The sequence below is a fragment of the Salvelinus fontinalis genome, chromosome 35, assembly GCF_029448725.1.
Source record: "Salvelinus fontinalis isolate EN_2023a chromosome 35, ASM2944872v1, whole genome shotgun sequence".
Taxonomy (NCBI): domain Eukaryota; kingdom Metazoa; phylum Chordata; class Actinopteri; order Salmoniformes; family Salmonidae; genus Salvelinus; species Salvelinus fontinalis.
The window spans coordinates 7628052-7646777 of NC_074699.1; the positions used below are offsets into that span (position 1 = coordinate 7628052).

An 18726-nucleotide genomic window follows, 5' to 3' on the forward strand; every position below is an offset into this window, starting at 1 on the left:
GATAATCTTTTTTCTCAAGGACAAAGCCCCCACTGCTATGTCAAAGATCATAAAATACAAACATTATAGTAAATACTACAGTGTACTATAGTCCGCAAATACAGTTATTCCTATAGTATGTACTACAGTTTTTTTGTTACTAAAGTAACTGTGAATACTACAGTAAAGACAGCAAAAAATGTAACCATAGTATACTATAGTATTTCTTCATGTGGGAGGTGTATGTGATCTCCTCATTATGAGTGCTGTTGGGGGCTGGGCGCGGCCTGCTGAAGAATGGCGCTCTCCACTGCCGGGTGGTTCTGAAATAGAATCTACAGTGCACTCTTTGATGGCCGCACTCTTGTGGCTCCCATAGGTTAACATTTCATTTTTAACTGAGCCTTTCAATGTAGTTACAAAAGACTGCACCCACACTGTGCCCACCGTTGCCCTAAGATTACCCACCTTTGCTCTATAGACATAACCTACCGTCCTCTGCCGAGGCCTCGCTGCTGTAGCCGTCATACTCGGCTAATTGGGGGCTGTACTTCTGCCTCATCTCCCAGCCGTAGCCATTCGACTGGCTGCCGCTAGCCCCGCCTCGGAGACCCTGCGAACGGTTGACTGCTTCTTGGTACTGGCCCATCACCTCATCCTCGCTGTCTGATGACGAATCCTTCAGGTCACCGTCAGGGTAGATCTTTTCTAGAGGTGGAAGATAAAAAGGGAAAGAGATATGTTCCAGTGGATTTCTGTCCTTAAGATCAAATGTAGGATCAGCTTTAATTACCAATTTTTCATTTTTATTTTAACCTCTACTTGATCGGTGCTCCCCCGCGTTACGGTTTAGCTAACGTAGGCTAATGTAGGCTAATGTGATTAGCATGAGGTTGTAAGTAACAAGAACATTTCCCAGGACATAGACATATCTGATATCGGCAGAAAGCTTCAATTCTTGTTAATCTAACCGCACTGTCCAATTTACTGTAGTTATTATAGTGAAAGAATACCATGCTATTGTTTGAGGAGATTGCACCGTTATGAACTTGAAAATGTGTTAATAAACCAATTAGGCACATTTGGGCAGTCTTGATACAACATTTTGAATAGAAATGCTATGGTTCATTGGATCAGTCTAAAACGTTGCACATACACTGCTGCCATCTAGTGGCCAACATCTGAATTGCGCCTAGATTCCTAAGTCATATATTGGCCTTTCTCTTGCATTTTCTTTGTATTATCTTTAACCAGATCTAATGTGTTATATTCTCCTACATTAATTTCACATTTCCACAAACTTCAAAGTGTTTCCTTTCAAATAGCATCAATAATATGCATATCCTTGCTTCAGGACCTGAGCTACAGGCAGTTAGATTTGGGTATGTCATTTTAGGTGAAAATTGAAGAAAAGGGTCCGATCCTTACAACAAACGGGCCTCAGGATCTCGTCACGCTATCTCTGTGCATTAAAATGGAATTGGTAAAACGCAATTGTGTTCGTTGTCCATAGCTTATGCCTGCCCAGACCAGAACCCCACAGCCAGAGTGTGCTCTGTTGATCTGAGCATTCTGACCTAACAACAGCAGTCAAGCACCCAAGTTAACTGGCTAACTTCCAGACCCAAATGAGAGAACAGCTCACTCTGACCATTTTACTCATCCTAGCAGATCTGGTTAGGTTGTTTTTTATGTTATCCGGAGTGTTGGTGTCTGCAACTGTGCTGCTGGTGACAATTTAAAACGCTTTTTTCCCAACGTTTACTGACACCGTCCATATTAAACAGGTGTTGAGCGTTCGTAAATTTGTCAGTTGTCATTCTGCGCTCTGGCACACTCAGACGAGCTCATGAAACATGCGACCAACACAGTTGCGTTTATATTTTTGTTCAGAGTAGAAAGGCTATGTCACCACTATACATGCAGTAACTTTTCATAATATTGTTTCATAAATGATGTATACTTTTTTCCCCATATCAGGTTGAACATTTCACAACAACAATCAAGAGTCAAATTAGAGGCTGCTTTGAGCCAAGATGGGAGTGGACAGTCATCTGGTAGAGGCAACAAACTACCCAAAAGAGTAGACCTGACTAGGAAAACTCCTGGCCCTACTAGTATACAGTATCATATGCAGTGGTGTAAAGTACTTTAGTAAAAATACTTTAAACTACTACTTAAGTCGTTTTTGGGGGTATCTGTACTTTACATTACTTTACTATTTATATTTTTGACAACTTTGACTTTGACTTTACTACATTCCTAAAGAAAATGATATACTTTTTACTCCATACATTTTCCCTGACACCCAAAAGTACTCGTTAAATTTTGAATGCTTAGCAAGACAGAAAATGGTCCAATTAGCACACTTACCAAGGGAACATCCCTGGTAATCCCTACTGCCTCTGATCTGGCGGACTCACTAAACACAAATGCTTTGTTTTTAAATGATGTCTGAGTGTTGGAGTGTGACCCTTCCTATCCGTAAATAAATACAACATTTTGCTTAAAATAATAAATTTTAAATTATATGTACTTTTACTTTTGATACTTACGTATGTTTTAGCAACTGCATTTACTTTTGATACTTAAGGATATTTAAAACCAAATACTTTTACCAAATAGTTTTACTTTTACTTTTCACCCAGTGTTTTACTGGGTGACTTTCATTTTCTATTAAGGTATCTTTACTTTTACTCAAGTATGAGATGTAGTACTTTTCCCCACCACTGATCATATGAGGGAAAAAATGGCAGCACCCATACTGTCCTACCAAGCAAAAGAGCAGTAACTCAGTGAAACTGAGAATAATGACTTCAAAGTTTTTCTTATTGTCCAGATAATTGTAGGCAGATTAATGTAGATGTGGTTATCTGATGTCTTACTATGACGTAATTGTTTATTCATATTGACCCTGACCACTGACACGACCTTTGACCCTAGAAGGCAGTTACTGCCTTCTTGCTTGATACAGGCACTGGAATACGTTTCCATGACGAATAAAAGAAAATACAAACTTGTGTTACTATATTTATTTGTATGTGGATGTCAGTGTCATATTTAAGTGATAATGCCCACGAAGCCGGTGTTTGGAGGATATATTGACACGGGTGTTGTTAGGCCGAGATTAAGTCGACGGCCAGCAAACTGTGCCAATATATCCTCCAAACACCGGCTCCGATGGTATTATCACTTTTATACAACAGGTTACCAACTTATTCAAATAATGATTGACATATTTTGATGAATTTATTCGTACTATTTCATCCTTCCACAAGATATAGTCCCGAAACATATCTAGGGTTGCTACTCAAGCCGGGTGGTCGTTCGTTCTATCGGTTCGGTTGCCAGGGACGAGATCCAGTAGTTCAGTCTTTTTGTTGTGTATCTATGGACGTGACCCAGTCGTTCGTTCTAAATGTTCCATTGACATACTGGCTGGCAACGTTCTTTTCTCTTGGTTGCTAGCTAGCCAACTACGGCTAACTTACAGTCAAGTCAAACAGTGCAGACAGGATAACGACAGTAGATGCATTTGTTTGAGCAGTTTTGTGACATTTATTTGGATACATCCATAACAATGAGCTAATGAGAAACAATTTCGACCTGCCATAGAAAATGTGCTCTCTAGATAGGACACTGTTGTTCAGAGGAGCTAGCCAACAACACAGCTAACACAATAACTTCAAACCGAAGCTAGAAAGACTGCAAACTAAGCTTTTTTCTAGTGACATTTCTTTGTATATATCCATAAAAATGATGCTAGCTGATTCATGATTTCAACTGGCTAAGAAACGATGCCTGCCTCTCTCTCTCGTCCCAACTCCCGACTCATACACGTTCATTACTATGGGACAGGTGGAGATCGTATTTGAATATTAAAACAATGTTGCAAATGTTGGAGAGACAGACAGCAAGGTTTATACAAATCTCCGCTGTTGAAAACAAAATGTTAGTCTAAAAGAAATGTGAGAGAATGTCTAGATGCTTTTTATAGTGTTTATAACTTCCCTGCCTGAGCTGATGAGACAGTGGACTGCGTAGTCAGATGGAACAGAGTAAATAGGCATTTTAACCTCATAGATTTAGCCGGTGGTATCTTGTAGAATAGACACCAGCTGGAATGCGCTTTTAACCAATCAGCATTCAGGATTAGACCCATTCGTTTAAATTGTATAAATTGTGATACTTGCATCAGCAGAGAACAATAAATAATACCATTGTTTACCATAGACACCGCAGCCCAAGCTCAGTGAAACCAAGGTAAAAGTCAGTAACTGACAAGAAAAATACAATCATGTATTTGTGTGTTATTAGTTTAAGCACACTGTGTTTGTCTATTGTTGTGACTTAGATGAAGATCAGATCAAATTGTATGTAAAATGTATGCAGAAATCCAGGTAATTCCAAAGGGTATATATATATTTTTTTATGGATGATTGGAAGTGATGCAGACAATTACATTGATGGAAGCTACAATCTTTCTACGATATTAAAGCTGATCTACCCACACACAATTATATATTTTTCTTAACGTCTTTATCGACATAGTTTTGGCATTAAACAGTCTCCATATACAGTATACTTCCATTCATCGTTTTCAACTGGTACCAGGGGGCCTTCAGACAAGTATTGTGAGGCCTGTGAGTGTCCTAGAGAAAAACAACCAACATGTACATGTTCCTGAGAGTCTCACCTTTAGTCATGTTAGTGTGTAGCCCAAACGGTTCGGACGCTACAGACAGAAGTTGGCAGATCAGTTGTACCGATTTCAGACGAGTCTCCTGACACTTCTGGCTCTTGGTAAAGTTCGTAGTTTGCTGCAAGTTCCAATCCCAAATGAGATATTGTTTTTCCCTTTGAAATGTAGAATTAACTTTACTGTAGTGTGTTGCGAAAGGAAATGCAGCCAAAACCTTGTAGATAAAGATTACACATATATTTAATGAGGAGCTTTTTGGAGTCCCTCTTGCAGACCTACTGCTATTATGGGGTGTAACAAGTGCAGATCTGCTGGAGCAACACTTTGCCACTTCTCAGAATGCTGCTCATTAAATAAGGTTTAGATCAAAGCTGAATCAATGTCTGGCAAGATCCCCTAGGGGGGAATTCAGACCTGAGTTATGCACGCGTAAATTGAACTTAATTCCATTTTTATGCACTTTGACTCTAACGTATTGTGACCTTGAACTTATTCATTTGGGTTTGGAGATCAAAGAAATGTAGGTGTGGCAGAGGTGTGTCTAAAGATACACATATTCTGACCTTTTAATTCCCTCATAATTCCACCACCTTAATGCGCAAGGAATAAATAAGGTCGGGCACCTGTCGGTTCCAAGTGGATAAACCTACTATTTCTAATAGAAATAACACCATTCTCCGTGCACTTTAAGTTCTGAACATATATAAGAGTCGGGTACGTTTGGATAAGGGGATTGTAAATACAAATAGCATTTTCTTTCCATATTTTAACTTTTTCCTGGAGATTAATTTGAAACCAGTCATATGGAAACAAACTGAAAGTCATATCAACATGACATGTATTTCGGCCCCTTTTCCACATTGAAGTAGACAGTCGCTGTAACATGTACGCTGGGAGTCGGAAAGCAAGTTCAGGGAGTGACTTTAATAATAAATAAGACAAGGAACAAAACAAGAAACACGAGTAGCGTACAGATATGAAACAAGAAACAGAAACAATAACGCCTAGGGAAAGAACCAAAGGGAGTGACATATATAGGGAAGGTAATCAGGCAGGGGATTGAGTCCAGGTGAGTCTGATGAGGCGCTGATACACGTAACAATGGTGACAGGTTTGTGTAATAATAAGTAACCTGTTGACCTCGAGAGCCGGAGAGGGAGTATATGTGACAGTACCAGTACCAGTACCCCTCCATGACGTGCGGCTTCAGGCGAAGGACGCCGAACATAGGGACAGGTTCCCGCGCTGAGGTGTGGGAACCTGTCGAGCTGGCCGAGGTGCAGGAAACTGACAGGCCGAGGCGCGGGAGCCTGACAACCCTATAATTGGCATCCTTCGGCTGAAGCCGCACGTCAGGGAGGGGGTACTGTCACATATACTCCCTCTCCAGGGCTTAAGGTTGTCAGGCGAAGGCGCGAGAGCCTGACAAACCGGCCGAGGCGCGGGAACCTGACGGGCCGGCAGAGGCGTGGGAGCCATGAGAGCCTGAAGAGCCGGCTGAGGCATTGGAGCTGGCCAAGGCGCGGGAACCTGACGAGCTGGCCGATGCGAGGGAGCCTGATGAGCCGGACGAGGCGAGGGAGCCTGACGAGCCGGCCGAGGCACGGGAGTCTGCCGAGCCTACTGAGTCTTGTGAACCAGTTGAGCCAGCTGAGGCATGGAAGCCCGTCATGCTAGCTGAGGCATCCTCGGAAGACTCGGCAACGGATGCTTGACGGGCCAACTGGATCTTGCAAACCTTACGTGCCGGCTGAGGCATGGAAGCCTGATGAGCCAGCTGAGGCTTTCCCGGTTGCTCCAGTAGCGACACCCAGACCCGATGTCACCTACACTAACAAACAAAAAAACATGCTTCCCTTTGGTGAGGCGTTATTCTGTAATGTGTATGGTGGGAGTCAGGAAGCAAGTTCAGGGAGTGACTTTAATAATAAATAACATAAGGAACTAAACAAAAAAACACGAGTAGCGTACAGATATGAAACAAGAAACAGAAACAATAACACCTAGGGAAAGAACCAAAGGGAGTGACATATATAGGGAAGGTAATCAGGCAGTGATTGAGTCCAGGTGAGTCTGATGAGACGCTAATGCGCGTAATGATGGTGACAGGTGTGCGTAAATATAAGCAGCCAAACAACCTCGAGCTCCTGAGAGGGAGTATTCGTGACAGTGCCGTTATTCACAATTTTGATTGTAAGTCCACATAATTTACAGTGATGAAATTTGGAGACCCAAACTACAGGCTTCTGTAGCGCCGAACCTACTGAGTTGATTTATGCAATCTAGAATGTTTTAATTACTACATATGTGACTTGCTCTATCATAATCATTCATAAGTAACGCTGGCTATTTAGCATCACAAATGTCGTAAAAATATTGACATGGTCTGTTTGAGGATTAAATCAGAATTCAGTAGAGCAACATGTTTTCTAGCCATCCAGATTCGTTTGAATGTCTAAATCATAGTGTAAATACACTTTAGTAGGGCGGGCATGGCATTTTAATACAGGAGAATTCCATCACGTGCTTTTGCAGCATATGCTTTTCACCACGTGAAATAACATATGTTTTGGATCTTTGATCTTAGGTGAGTGTCTGTGGGTGTGTTGTGAGTGTGGGAAATAGTTTTGAGTGTTATTGGGGATTCATTCAGGTGGTGTTTGGTTCCTGTAGGTGGTCACACAATCATATTACCCAGCTTTTGGTTCTGAGATCTGGGATGTAAAATGTTTGATGCTCAATATCTCAGAACTATGCTTTGGCAAATATGACCTTATAGTCCCAGGGTCAAGACTGATGCCCCATTGCTGGTGAGCATGCAAAATAAACAGTAAATATTTATGGAAATCCTCCCTTCCTACAATTTTTACGTTTGCACTGTACCTGATCCTATAGATGTATACCTATAGTCTCGCTAGCTCAGTGTTTCTCAAACTTTTTTTGCATACAGGCTGAACACACGCTCGCAATCGCTGGGGGAATGTAGCCTGTCATTCCAGTCAAAAATTGTGATACAAAATACAAGATAAAGAAATAAACTGCATTTTAGACCTGCATTTAGAGCTGAAATTGGTACATTTTAGCTGTCAATATCAACTAGGAATATCATGTCACATTGTAGAGTCTGGAGTCCAGAGCAAGAAGGTTCATACGACCTACTTGAATGAAGTTGGTTTACGACGTTTAACTGCAGCCAGTTCAAGACCTTGGTGAGGATGATGCGCACGCAGATGAGCTTCCCTGAGACAATTTCTGACAGTTTGTGCAGAAATTGTTTGGTTGTGCAAACCGACAGTTTCATCAGCTGTCTTGGTGGCTGGTCTCAGATGATCCTGCAGGTGAAGAATCCGGATGTGGAGGTCCTGGGCTGACGTGGTTACATCTGGCCTGCGGTTGTGAAGCTGGTTGGACATACTGCCAAATTCTCTAAAATAACGTTGGAGGTGGCTTATGGTAAATAAATGGACATTCAAATATCTGGCAACAGCTCTGGTGGATATTCCTGCAGTCAGCATGACAATTGCATTGTGGCAACACAAACCTTGAGGCATTGTGTTGTGTGAAAAAACAGCACATTTTAGAGTGGCCTTTTATTGTCACCAGCACAAGGTGCACCTGTGTAAGCCTTTTTTGAGTATGGACATTTTCAAGGATCTTTTATTTTAGCTCATGAAACATGGGACCAATGCTACATGTTGCATTTATATTTTTGTTCAGCATATATAAAACAGAAAAAGCCACATTGAAAATACTAACCGAGTAAAATTAATTTTAAAAAAGCCACAATGAAAATACTAACCAAGTAAAATTACCATGTAAAATCACCATAAAAAGATTTACAAAATGTATAATTACAGCAGACGACAATAACAATATTAGAGATCAGCCAAAATGTACAAATATGCCACATCACCAGATGTAATTTCCATGATCACTAAACACTACATTAAATGTCTCATTATCAAACCTCTAGTCTAAGGTCATCAAAGTTATAACACCATTGCTGACTTCAAACACCACACGTTCAAAACGTTTACAAAGAGTATCACACTATGATCGATGTCGTTGTGTGACCTCTGTGTTCACTAATCGCAACCCTAACACAACGATTCTCATGCATGATGTTTTCCATAAATGTGTCCATGTCACCCAAAGCGTGCTGCAGGGTCTGCAAGTCTATGCGAGCATTGTCCACATTCTCCAGAAAGTGGACACATCATTGTCCAATCCATTTATTTAGATTTTTTTATTTAACCTTTATTTAACTTGGCAAGTTAGTTAAGAACAAATTAGTATTTCACAATGACGGCCTACCCTGTAGATGCTAAGATTCACTTAGGCCTCTTCATCACGCTCATCATTGTTCGATTCATAGACACTATGGTTCACTGAGGCATCTTCATCCCAGGAGTTATCCAACGGTTGCAATTACTGGATCTGTATTCGTGGCCTGACCATGCCTACGGAAGTCGTTAAACCAAACCCCGGCAGGAAGGAGTAAATACATATATTATCATAAAAATACAAGGGATGTCCTATAGTTGAGTAATGAGACGTGATCAATAGTATACCACCTACTGCTTTGTGTGTGGTCTGCCGATGTTCCCTCACAGATACATTGAGAAATATATCAAGTTGAACAGAAATAGGTTTGATTTCAATACTAGTTGAAAACAAAGCCACACACACACACACACACACACACACAAAGGGAATGTTAAAATACATTTATTTTATGTCAAAATGGTTTAGAGTTTAAGGTGTAATGATACTAATTTGGCTGTAAAAGACATGTGGTCCTACAATCAATAAAATAAACATTTGTGATTTTCAACCAGATTCTTCAACAGGACCTTGTGAAATATATACATTTATAAATATAAAACCATGTGATAATTCCAATTACCAATATGAATAATCCTAGTGTAAACAACTGATCAAATTTCACCAATCCTTAAACACATATTACATTCCTTAAACAAAATACAGAGTGAAATAATCTACTTACTTTGGCTGTTTTCAATGCTTGGAAGATGGTCTTCTTTATTTTCTTCACTCTCTTAGTGATGAAAAATAGAGCTGGGTAACCGATTAGTCATGTACCAACCAACGCACAGACGTCTATTATGACAGACCAGAACACTTCTTCATACCATGGTTGCCTTTGAACACACACACACACCCCCTTACACTACGTCTGTAGGAGCGGCATTCAGGAGAGTTGTGATTCGCTCAAGTAATGTGAGAACTCCATGAGCCTGGGTACAACCCAGTTCATCACAGACCATTATGTTCTAAAACTTTTGCATGGCATGTTTTCATAAATACCCCACATGAATGTGATATTGCATTTGTACACACTCAAAAGGTTATCAAATACTTATGTCATGCAATAAAATGCAAATTAATTACTTAAAAATCATACAATGTGATTTTCTGGATTTTTTTTTTAGATTCCGTCTCTCACAGTTGAAGTGTACCTATGATAAAAATTACAGACCTCTACATGCTTTGTAAGTAGGAAAACCTGCAAAATCGGCAGTGTATCAAATACTTGTTCTCCCCACTGTATATTGGTCATGGCAACCGAGTGGCACAGTGGTCTAAGGCACTAAAAGCTCAGCGCAAGAGACTACAGTCTCTGGTTCAAATCCAGGCTGTATCACATCCGACCGTGATTGGGAGTCCCATAGGGCGGTGCACAATTGTCCCAGCATCAACCAGGTTTGTCCTGTGTCGGCCATCAAGCCAGCAGCATACCACCCTGCATACCACTGCTGGCTTGCTTCTGAAGCTAAGCAGGGTTGGTCCTGGTCAGTCCCTGGATGGGAGACCAGATGCTGCTGGAAGTGGTGTTGGAGGGCCAGTAGGAGGCACTCTTTCCTCTGGTCTAAAAAAATATCCCAATGCCCCAGGGCAGTGATTGGGGACACTGCCCTGTGTAGGGTGCCGTCTTTCGGATGGGACGTTAAACGGGTGTCCTGACTCTCTGAGGTCATTAAAGATCCCATGGCACTTATCGTAAGAGTAGGGGTGTTAACCCCGGTGTCCTGGCTAAATTCCCAATCTGGCCCTCAAACCATCATGGTCACCTAATAATCCCCAGTTTACAATTGGCTCATTCATCCCCCTCCTCTCCCCTGTAACTATTCCCCAGGTCGTTGCTGCAAATGAGAACGTGTTCTCAGTCAACTTAACTGGTAAAATAACGGTAAAATAAAAAATAAAAAAATAAAAAATCATTGTAACTAAGAATTTGTTCTTAAAGAGGGATGTTTCTGGGTTCATCAACTTGTCAATTAACTGGTAAACCTAATCAAGCTATTAAGCCGGTACCACTGTTTCCTATTCCTGTACTCAACCAACCTTTTGAGTATCTGATTATTGACTGTGTTGGTCCTCTGCCTCATTCTAAAAAGGGTAGTAGTTACCTGTTCACTGTGATGTGTCAGACCACTAGGTTTCCTGCTACCTATCCTCTCCGGTCTATCACGACTAAGTCTGTGCTAAAAGCTTTGACCCAGTTTCTTACTGTTTGTAATCCCTAAGGTCATTCAGAGTGATCAAGGATCTAATTTCACCTCTAATCTCTTTGGTCAGGTTTTCCAACAGCTCCATATTAAACACAATTTGTCTTGAGCCTATGGAGCGCAAAGTCAAGGAGTGCTGGATGTTTCCATCAAACACTTAACCTGTTGGGGATGGGGGCGCTGTTTAGACTATTTATGCTAATGTGGCTAATTTTTTAAACGGCTTCCCACAAAATCCTTGATCGTACAATATGCATATTATTATTATTATTGGATAGAAAACAGTCTATAGTTTCTATAGGAGTTGAAATTTTGTCTCTAAGTGGAACAGAGCCCATTCTACAGCAATTTCCCTGACATGGAGTCAGATTTGAGAAATGTTGGCCACTCTTCTGAAGTCATTTAAAAGGGCACTGTCGTTGCTATGACTATACGGACACTTCTTACGTCTTCCCCTGGATGCCTTTACGTGATGACGATTCCAACGGGGTCGATTGCGCGTTCACAGGCCCTACAAATCAAAAAACCCTGAAGCTAGTCATTCTTTGGGAGCTGCGTCATGAGCCTAGAGGACCCCGGCGCGCACCTGTTCCAAGCGTTAGTTTAGCCTGTTATATTTCTCCGGTCATCTTTTCACTCGTTATAGGAGTTAAAAACATCATAAGGTAGTTAATTTAAAGCGTTTTATAGCAATTTATATCCGTTTAGTGCGATTTTGGGACATTTATTTTTGCAACGATGTGAAAAGTTGGGCACGCTTTTCAGTTCATCCCGAACGCAGTTGACATTTCCACATGGCAAGAGGACAGCTTTCCACCAAAAGACGATTTCTCCCAAGAAAGGATCCTTTGCCCAAGATACTGATGGAAGAACAGCTCAAGGTAGGACATTTTTATTATGATAAATCGTGTTTCTGTCGAAACATTTTAGTGGCTTAGGACGCCATGTTTGTTGACGTAGCTTCGCTTGGCGCAAACTGTATTGAAAAGTAAGGATAAATTAAAAAATGTAATAACGCAATTGTATTAAGAATTAAATTGTCTATCAATCCCTGTCCACCCTATATTTTTTAGTCACGTTTATGAGTATTTATGTATACGACTAGATCACTGTCTAATATGGCGCACGACATTGTCTGACCAGCTGGGCAACTTTTGTCATTGTCTAACCATGATTTTGGTGGCTAAATATGCACATTTTCGAACAAACTGTATATGTATGTTGTAATATGATGTTACAGGAGTGTCATCTGAAGAATTCTGAGAAGGTTAGTGAAAAAATTAATTATTTTGGCGATGTTTACGTTATCGCTCTCTTTGGCTAGAATCAATGCTGGGGTAATGTTTGCACATGTGCTATGCTAATATAACGATTTATTGTGTTTTCGCTGTAAGACACTTAGAAAATCTGAAATATTGTCTGTATTCACAGGATCTGTGTCTTTCGATTAGTGTATGCTGTGTATTTTTACGAAATGTTTGATGATTAGTAATTAGGTAAACACGTTGCTCTATGTATTTATTCTAGTCCATTTGTGACGGTGGGTGCAATTGTAAACTATGATATCTACCTGAAATATGCACATTTTTCTAACAAAACCTATCCTATACCATAAATATGTTATCAGACTGTCATCTGATGAGGTTTTGTCTTGGTTAGTGACTATCAATATCTTAGTTTAGCCGAATTGGTGATAGCACCTGATGGAGTAAGAAACTGATGGAGTTAGAAAAGTGGTGTCTTTTGCTAACGTGGTTAGCTAATAGATTTACATATTTTGTCTTCCCTGTAAAACATTTTAAAAATCTGAAATGGTGGCTTTATTCACAGGATATGTATCTTTCATTAGGTGTCTTGGACTTGTGATTTAATGATATTTAGATGCTACTATTTAATTGTGACGCTATGCTAGCGATGCTAATCAGTGTGGGGGGGGGGGGCTCCCGGATCCGGGGTAGAGGCTAGTTAGAGGTTAAACAGCTTGGAAAATTCCAGAAAATTATGGCATGGCGTTAGAAGCTTCTGATAGGTTAATTGACATCATTTGAGTCAATTGGAGGTGTACCTGTGGATGTAGTTCAAGGCCTACCTTCAAAGTTGGTGCCTCTTTACTTGACATCAAAAGAAATCAGCCAAAACTTCAGGAAAAAGAATTGTAGACCAAGTCTTGTTCATCCTAGGGAGCAATTTCCAAATGCCTGAAGGTACCACGTTCATCTGTACAAACAATAGTACGCAAGAATAAACACCATGGGACCACGCAGCCATCATACCACTCAGGAAGGAGATGCGTTCGGTCTCCTAGAAATTAACTTTGCTGCGAAAAGTGCAAATCAATCCAAGAACAACAGCAAAGGACCTTGTGAAGATGCTGGAGGAAACAGGTACAATTAACTTACTGTATGTAAACTTCTGACCCACTGGAATTGTGATACAGTGAGTTATAAGTGAAATAATCTGTCTGTAAACAATTGTTGTAAAAATGACTTGTGTCATGCACGAAGTAGATGTCCGAATCGACTTGCCAAAACTATAGTTTGTTAAGAAATTTGTGGAGTGGTTGTAAAACGAGTTTTAATGTATGTAAACTTCCGACTTCAACTGTACATGTCTTAACAAAAGACTCTCGCCTGAGTGTGCCAGAGCGCAGAATAACTTAATTAACAAACGCTCAACACTCGTTGAATATGGCCGATGTCAGTAAACGTCGGCAAAAAAAGCGTCATTAAATTGTTGCCATCAGCTCAGTTAGTCACCAACGATCTGGACAACATGAAAAAAGCCTAACTCGCTCCGCTAGGGTGAGTAAAATGGTCAGTGGGGTATTCTCTCATTGTGTCTGGAAGTAGCTAGCAAGCTAGCCAATGTTAGCCAGTTAGCTTGGGTGCTTGACTGTCGTTGTGAGGTCAGAACGTTCAGATCAACCCTACTCATCGGCCAGAGCATCCAGAATGCGTGCTGAACACTCCGAGAGCGAAGTGCTCTGAATGGTCAATCTGACAGCACAGTTGCAGTCACCAACGCTCTGGATAATTTAACAGCCTAACCAGCTCTGCTAGTGTGAGTAATGTTCAGTGAGCTGTTCTCTCATATGTGTCTGGAAGTAGCTAGCAAGTTAGCTTGGGTGCTTGACTGCTTTATACACTGCTCAAAAAAATAAAGGGAACACTTAAACAACACAATGTAACTCCAAGTCAATCACACTTCTGTGAAATCAAACTGTCCACTTAGGAAGCAACACTGATTGACAATAAATTTAACATGCTGTTGTGCAAATGGAATAGACAAAAGGTGGAAATTATAGGCATTTAGCAAGACACCCCCCAAAACAGGAGTGATTCTGCAGGTGGTGACCACAGACCACTTCTCAGTTCCTATGCTTCCTGGCTGATGTTTTGGTCACTTTTGAATGCTGGCGGTGCTCTCACTCTAGTGGTAGCATGAGACGGAGTCTGCAACCCACACAAGTGGCTCAGGTAGTGCAGTTCATCCAGGATGGCACATCAATGCGAACTGTGGCAAAAAGGTTTGCTTTGTCTGTCAGCGTAGTGTCCAGAGCATGCAGGCGCTTCCAGGAGACAGACCAGTACATCAGGAGACGTGGAGGAGGCCGTAGGAGGGCAACAACCCAGCAGCAGGACCGGTACCTCCGCCTTTGTGCAAGGAGGTGCACTGCCAGCGCCCTGCAAAATGACCTCAGGCAGGCCACAAATGTGCATGTGTCTGCTCAAACGGTCAGAAACAGACTCCATGAGGGTGGTATGAGGGCCCGACGTCCACAGGTGGGGGTTGTGCTTACAGCCCAACACCGTGCAGGACGTTTGGCATTTGCCAGAGAACACCAAGATTGGCAAATTCGCCACTGGTGCCCTGTGCTCTTCACAGATGAAAGCAGGTTCACACTGAGCACATGAGCACATGTGACAGACGTGACAGAGTCTGGAGACGCCGTGGAGAACGTTCTGCTGCCTGCAACATCCTCCAGAATGACCGGTTTGGCGATGGGCCAGTCATGGTGTGGGGTGGCATTTCTTTGTGGGGCCGCACAGCCCTAAATGTGCTCGCCAGAGGTTGCCTGACTGCCATTAGGTACCGAGATGAGATCCTCAGACCCCTTGTGAGACCATATGCTGACACATGCACATTTGTGGCCTGCTGGAGGTCATTTTGCAGGGCGCTGGCAGTGCACCTCCTTGCACAAAGGCGGAGGTAGCGGTCCTGCTGCTGGGTTGTTGCCCTCCTACGGCCTCCTCCACGTCTCCTGATGTACTGGCCTGTCTCCTGGTAGCGCCTGCATGCTCTGGACACTACGCTGTCAGACACAGCAAACCTTTTTGCCACAGTTCGCATTGATGTGCCATCCTGGATGAACTGCACTACCTGAGCCACTTGTGTGGGTTGTAGACTCCGTCTCATGCTACCACTAGAGTGAGAGCACCGCCAGCATTCAAAAGTGACCAAAACATCAGCCAGGAAGCATAGGAACTGAGAAGTGGTCTGTGATCACCACCTGCAGAATCACTCCTGTTTTGGGGGTGTCTTGCTAATTGCCTATAATTTCCACCTTTTGTCTATTCCATTTGCACAACAGTATGTGACATTTATTGTCAATCAGTGTTGCTTCCTAAGTGGACAGTTTGATTTCACAGTAGTGTGATTGACTTGGAGTAACATTGTGTTGTTTAAGTGTTCCCTTTATTTTTTTGAGCAGTGTATATATACATATATTTTATTATTATGATGAACAAAACAAATACAAAAATATAAATTTAAAAACAAGAGTACATAAACCTAACATATCGAGATACATTTTCAATTTGTCAAAAGGTTTTATGGTACATTTTGCTTTTGTGTGTTTTTACACTTACTGATCATTTCAATTCTATCTTAAACAATGTGAAGAGTGGTTTTTTCTCCGCCCACTTCATTTCATGGATAAAGAATCTACCATGAAAAAAATTAATTAACAATGAAAGTTAAATCAGGGTCCATATAATTTTGGATCAAAATACAACATAATACCAGTCTTTCAAATGAACATTAATAGTAGTTTCAAATTAAATCTAATAAAATCTAACTCACTCAAATCTTCTGACACAAGTACAATCTCAAAAGAAATGGTAAAGTGTCTCTGGGTCACAACCACAAAACACAAATTTGTTATCAAAAGATATTTTGAATCTGTGCATAATAAAGATCTTAAAACCTCTTGACGCTAGAGGTCAGATTATTATTATTATTTTTTTTAAATAACGTTCCCAAGGTAAACGGACTATTTCTCAGGTCCAGATCGTAGAATATGCATATCATTTATAGATTAGGATAGAAAACACTCCAAAGTTTCCAAAACTGTCAAAATATTGTCTGTGAGTATAACAAAGCTGATTCTGCAGGCGATAACCTGAGGAAATCTAACACGGAAGTGATTTTTTTATTTTTTATTATTATCTGTTTCCTTGCCCGTCTTTCTTCCATTTAAAGGGGTATCAACCAGATTCCTTTCCCAATGGCATCCTGCGCGCGAGAGGGGTAGCTCTCCATTTTCTTTCTCTCTTTTATTGAATAGGTTACGGTCCGGTTGAAATATTATCGATTATGTTTGTTAAAAACAACCTGAGGATTGATTATAAAAAACATTTGACATGTTTCTACGAACATTACGGATACTTTTCGTCGAACGGAACGAGGCTGTGGTTTTCTGAACATAACGCGCAACCCAAATGGTGTTTTTTTGTTATAAAAGTAATATTTATCGAACAAAAATAACATTTATTGTGTAACTGGGAGTCTCGTGAGTGCAAACATCCGAAGATTATCAAAGGTAAGCGATTAATTTATTGCTTTTCTGACTTTCGTGACCATGCTAATTTGGGGCTAGCTGTTCTAGCATTGATTGATTCACTCACAAAAGCTTGGATTGCTTTCGCTGCAAAGCATATTTTCAAAATCTGACACGATAGGTGGAATAACAACAAGCTAAGCTGTGTTTTGGTATATTTCACTTGTGATTGCATGATTATAAATATTTTTTGTAATATTTTGCGCCCTGCAATTCAGCGGTTGTTTAGGAAAATTATCCCGCTAAAGGGATCCGTAGCGCAGAGAAGTTAACAGGAGAGCTTGACTGCTGCAGTTAGTACAGAACGCTTGGATAAACCCTTAAAAAGATGGTTGGGGCAAAAGCTTAATCTTAAGAGGGTGTGAATGATGCTGAATAGGCTTAGACAAAGAGGGCTCTCCAGTAGTAGTACCAAAACATTCAAAGGCCATTTTCTCAAAAGTAAGATCACAAGTTTATTAATTTTCTAAGCAAAATTACTTTCTCATTGTTCCTCAACTGTAGTGTATGATATACCATTTAGCTCTGAGTCTCTACTTTTATCCAATGTAAAAAACCCGGTTTCAAATGTTGCTACATAAGACCGATGTGAGCCGGTCAGTCGCATATACGTTGCAATTGGAAAGTATTCAGAAGACTTGACTTTTGCACATTCTGTTACGTTACAGCCTTATTCTAAAATTGATGAGGGGAAAAAACAATTCAATCTACACACAATACCCCATAATGACAAAGCAAAAACAGATTAAGAATTTTGTGCAAATTTATTCTAAATCAAAAACTGAAATTTTACATTTATAGAAGTAAGCTTGGCACATCTGTATCTGTGGAATTTCTCCCATTCTTCTCAAGCTCTGTAAGCTTGGATGGTGATGGTCGCTGCAAAGCCATTTTCAGGTCTCTCCAGAGATGTTTGCTTGGATTCAAATCCGGGCTCTGGCTGGGCCACTCAAGAACATTCAGAGACTTGACCTGCAGCCACTCCTGTGTTGTCTTGGCTGTGTGCTTAGGGTCGTTGTCCTGTTGGAAGGTGAACCTACATTCTAGTCTTAGGTCCTGAGCGCTCTGGAGCAGGTTTTCATCAAGGATCTCTCTGTACTTTTCTCTGTTCATCTTTCCCTCGATCCTGACTAGTCTCCCAGTCCCTGCCACTGAAAAACATCCCCACAGCATGGTGCTGCAAACACCATGCTTCACCGTAGGGATGGTGCCAGGATTCTTTCAGACTTGATCCTTGGCATTCAGGCCAAAGAGTTCAATATCTTGGTTTCATCAGACTAGAGATTTTTTTTCTCATGGTCAGTCCATTAATTGCCTTTTGGCAAACTCCAAGCAGGCTCTCGTGGCTTTTACTTCCATCTGACCACTCAACTAATTTAATAATGACGGATGCCACTGTGTTCTTCAATGCTGCAGAAATATTTTGCTACTCTTCCCCAGATCTGTGCCTCGACACAATCCTGTCTTGAAAACAATATGGACAAGTCCTTCGACCTCATGGCTTGGTTTTTGCTCTGACGTGCACTGTCAACTGTGGGACCTTACATAGACAGGTGTGTGCCTTTCCAAATCATGTACAATCAATTGAATTTACCACAATTGGACTCCAATCAAGTTGTAGAAACATCTCAAGGATGATTCAATGAAAACAGGATGCACCTGAGCTCAATTTTGAG

The 18726-nt window shown here is 41.1% G+C and overlaps 1 protein-coding gene across 5 annotated transcripts in view; it reads right to left on the reverse strand.

The window, feature by feature from the left end:
- Positions 1–18726, reverse strand: part of syt14a (synaptotagmin XIVa) — a 157287-nt gene that overhangs the window by 59678 nt on the left and 78883 nt on the right. For all 5 annotated transcript variants that reach the window (XM_055899162.1, XM_055899165.1, XM_055899161.1 and 2 more), the window contains exon 4: positions 472–687. In XM_055899162.1, coding sequence (XP_055755137.1) covers positions 472–687 — 216 coding nt within the window. The remainder of the gene's footprint in view (positions 1–471; positions 688–18726) is intronic.